We start from the raw sequence: 3281 nt of genomic DNA on the forward strand, positions 1-3281 counted from the left end.
CCCCCGGCTCCCCAGACACAGGGGTCACTGCGCCCCCTCCCCCCCCCAGCAGGGACACCCGTGTCACCGTGTGCCCCCCCCTCACTGCCGGTCCCACAGGGGCATCCCTGGGAAGAAGTGCGGCACCATCATCCTCCTCGCCGAGGAGCTGGGCAACTGCAGGGTGAGCGGCGGCCCCGGGGGTGGGAGGACAGTTTGGGGACCCCCCCCCCTCTTGTGCCACTGAGGGGGGGGTCCGTGGCGGTGACACCCCCTCGCCCCAGGACGTGGCCACGCTGCAGTTCTGCGCCAACAAGCTGGACAAGAAGGATTTCTTCGGCAAGTCCGACCCCTTCATGGTCTTCTACCGGAGCAACGAGGACGGGACGTGAGCAGCCCCGGAACGCGGCCGCTGGGGGGGACGGGGACGACACACACGACAAGACACGGCCCTGCTGCCACCCGGGGGGGGGGGCACAGCCCCGAGGCTGGCACAGGACCCCCCGTGGGGTGGGGGTGGCCCTGGGAGGGGGTCTCCAAGAGCCACCCCTGGGTGATGGGTGGGGGGGATCAGCCACCGGGGGGTGACCACCCTGTGTCCCCCCCCGTCCCCGCAGCTTCACCATCTGCCACAAGACAGAGGTGGTGAGGAACACGCTGAACCCGGTCTGGCCGGCCTTCGCCATCCCCGTGCGCGCCCTCTGCAACGGCGACTACGACCGGTGAGCCCCCGGCGCCTCGGCACCACGGGGCCACCCCGCGCCCGCTCCCCCTCCTCCTGCCTCAGGCTCCCCATCTGAGCAATGGGTCAGCGCCCGGCACGGTGCCCCCCCGGCACAGCCCCCCCCGGCACGGCCCCCCCCGGCACGGCCCCGGTGCCGGCTCCCGGTGAGCGGTGGCTCGGCGTCGCGCTGCCGCCGCCGGCTTGGCCCCGTGTCGGACGTTGCTGTGGCAACAGCAGATAAAAATATCCCACCGAAAAGGGCCGAGGAGGAGGAGGAGGAGGAGGAGGAAGGAGAAAAGGCCCACGGAGGCGTCAAAACAAACTCGCCGGGAGCGGGCGCTGGGGCTGTCCCTGCTGTCCCCGCTGCCACCCCCGGCATGGGGCAGGGCGAGCGCGGGGCGCGTCCGGGGGTGCCAGCCGTGACCCCCCCGCTCCTTGCAGGGCCATCAAGGTGGAGGTGTACGACTGGGACCGTGACGGCAGGTGAGCCGGGGCGGGGGGGGAGCCCGGGGCCACCCGCCACGTCCCCGCGCCCCAGGTGATGGTGACCCCCCCGCCCCGCAGCCACGACTTCATCGGCGAGTTCACCACCAGCTACCGGGAGCTGGCGCGGGGGCAGAGCCAGTTCAACGTCTACGAGGTGAGGAGGGGGGACAGGGCGCGGGGGTGGCTGCTGGGGCACCGGGGTGCCCCCACTGCACCCACGGCTGCTGCACCCCCGGGTGTCACGGCCCTGGGGTGCCCCTGCTGCACCCTGGCGCCGCGGCTCCCGGCCGAAGCGGGGCCGCCCCCCCCCCGCCCCGCAGTGCCCCCCCGGCCCCCCCTCTCGCTGGTGCACAACCCGCGGAAGAGGTTTAAGAACAAGATGTACCACACCTGGGGGCGGGTGTGGGCGGGGGGGGGGGGCGTGGGGCGCCGCCGCCGTCCTGCTCAGCCCCTGTCCCTGGCAGGTGACGCTGCTGTCCTTCGCCGTGGAGTCCGACCACACCTTCCTGGACTACATCAGGGGCGGGTGAGCCTCGGCAGCCCCCGGTGAAATGGGCCCAGCTGGGGTGCCCAGAGCGGGTCCCTCGGGTCCCTCGGTGCCGAGGGAGGGTGCCCTGACCGGGCTGGGGGCACGGCCAGTCCTTGGGCCTCCCGCCTGCTCCTCAGAGCCGCTTTCCCCCTCCCAGGACCCAAATCAACTTCACGGTGGCCATCGACTTCACCGCGTCCAACGGTGAGCGGGGCCGCTGGCTACTTCCCGGGGGCTCGTTACGGTGACGCGTTTGGGTCGGGGGGCACAGCACCAGGGGCTGATCCCCCCCCCCCCCCCCGGTGCAGGCAACCCCTCGCAGTCCACCTCGCTGCACTACCTGAGCCCCTACCAGCTCAACGCCTACACCATGGCGCTCAAGGCGGTGGGCGAGATCATCCAGGACTACGACAGTGACAAGATGTTCCCGGCGCTCGGCTTCGGCGCCAAGATCCCTCCGGACGGGCGCGTGTCCCACGAGTTCCCGCTGGTGAGGCTGAGCCCCCGGGGTGCTGTGGGGGGGGGGGAGGTGGTGGCGGCGGCGCCCCCGTCACCCGGCGCCGTGCCCGCAGAACGGCGACGCGGCCAACCCCTCGTGCAGCGGCATCGAGGGCATCCTGGAGGCCTATCACCGGAGCCTGCGCAGCGTCCAGCTCTACGGCCCCACCAACTTCGCTCCCGTGGTCAACCACGTGGCGCGGTAAGGACGGGGACGTCCCGGCCCTGAGTCCCCCCCCGGCAGCGGGGGTTGTGCCCGGCCCCCCCGCCCCGCGCTCACCGGCTGTCCCGCAGCTCGGCCGCGGCGGTGCCCGACGGCTCCCAGTACTTCGTGCTCCTCATCATCACCGACGGCGTCATCTCGGACATGGCGCAGACCAAGGAGGCCATCGTCAACGTGAGTCCTGCGCCGCGGGGCTGGGGGGGGTGCAGTGCCCAGCTGGGTGCGTGGGGTGCCCCAAAACGCTGGGGTGAGGCTGGGTGCACGGGCTGGGGACAGGGGGTGCCCCAAAGCACCAGGGTGCGCTCCCTGCCAAGGGACACCCCAGGGTATTGGGGTGCAATGATCGGCCGGGCGCAGGGGGTGCCCTGTGCTGGGGTGCTCCAACCAGGCAGAAGCTCGGGGGGGGGGGGGGCAGGATCCTGGTGCACAAGCAGAGGCTGGGGTGCAGGGTGCAGTAACCAAATACGTGAGCTTTTTCTGTCCTCTGCCCCCTCCTCCCACGCACCAGGCAGGAGGATTGGGTCCGCGCTTCCCAGCAATTCGGCTGCCGGCCAGGGCAGGAGGGCCAGAAGCTTTTGTGCTTTTTACTTGCTGCTTTTTAATATTTCGTGGCAGAGCCGCAGTGCGGGGGCGGCTGGGGGCAGCTCGGTGCCGTCACCCGCGCTGGGGCTCACTGTGGGCCCTCGGCCCCCGCCCTCCGGCTGCCAGCGCCGCGCCGGCCGGGCTGGGGGACGTGGCACTGCCCTGGCAGCAGGCGCAGGGGACGCGCAGGGCTCCGGCTGCCGTGGCTGTGCTGAGTTTGGGGCTGGAGGCTGGGGGTCCCGGGAGGACGAGGGGCTCCT

General features: G+C 72.1%; 1 protein-coding gene across 1 annotated transcript; it reads left to right on the top strand.

Moving 5' to 3' along the window:
• Positions 1-16: 16 nt before the first annotated feature.
• Positions 17-3003, top strand: LOC118158340 (copine-5-like; the record flags this gene model as incomplete). The annotated part of the gene is made up of 10 exons (XM_035312986.1): positions 17-163; positions 264-367; positions 597-701; positions 1145-1186; positions 1268-1343; positions 1654-1715; positions 1876-1922; positions 2027-2208; positions 2291-2418; positions 2511-3003. Coding segments are annotated over 10 exons (1386 nt in total), but the record flags the coding sequence as incomplete, so codon positions are not given.
• Positions 3004-3281: the final 278 nt, after the last annotated feature.

The sequence above is a fragment of the Oxyura jamaicensis genome, assembly GCF_011077185.1.
Source record: "Oxyura jamaicensis isolate SHBP4307 breed ruddy duck chromosome 26 unlocalized genomic scaffold, BPBGC_Ojam_1.0 oxy26_random_OJ71367, whole genome shotgun sequence".
NCBI lineage: Eukaryota > Metazoa > Chordata > Aves > Anseriformes > Anatidae > Oxyura > Oxyura jamaicensis.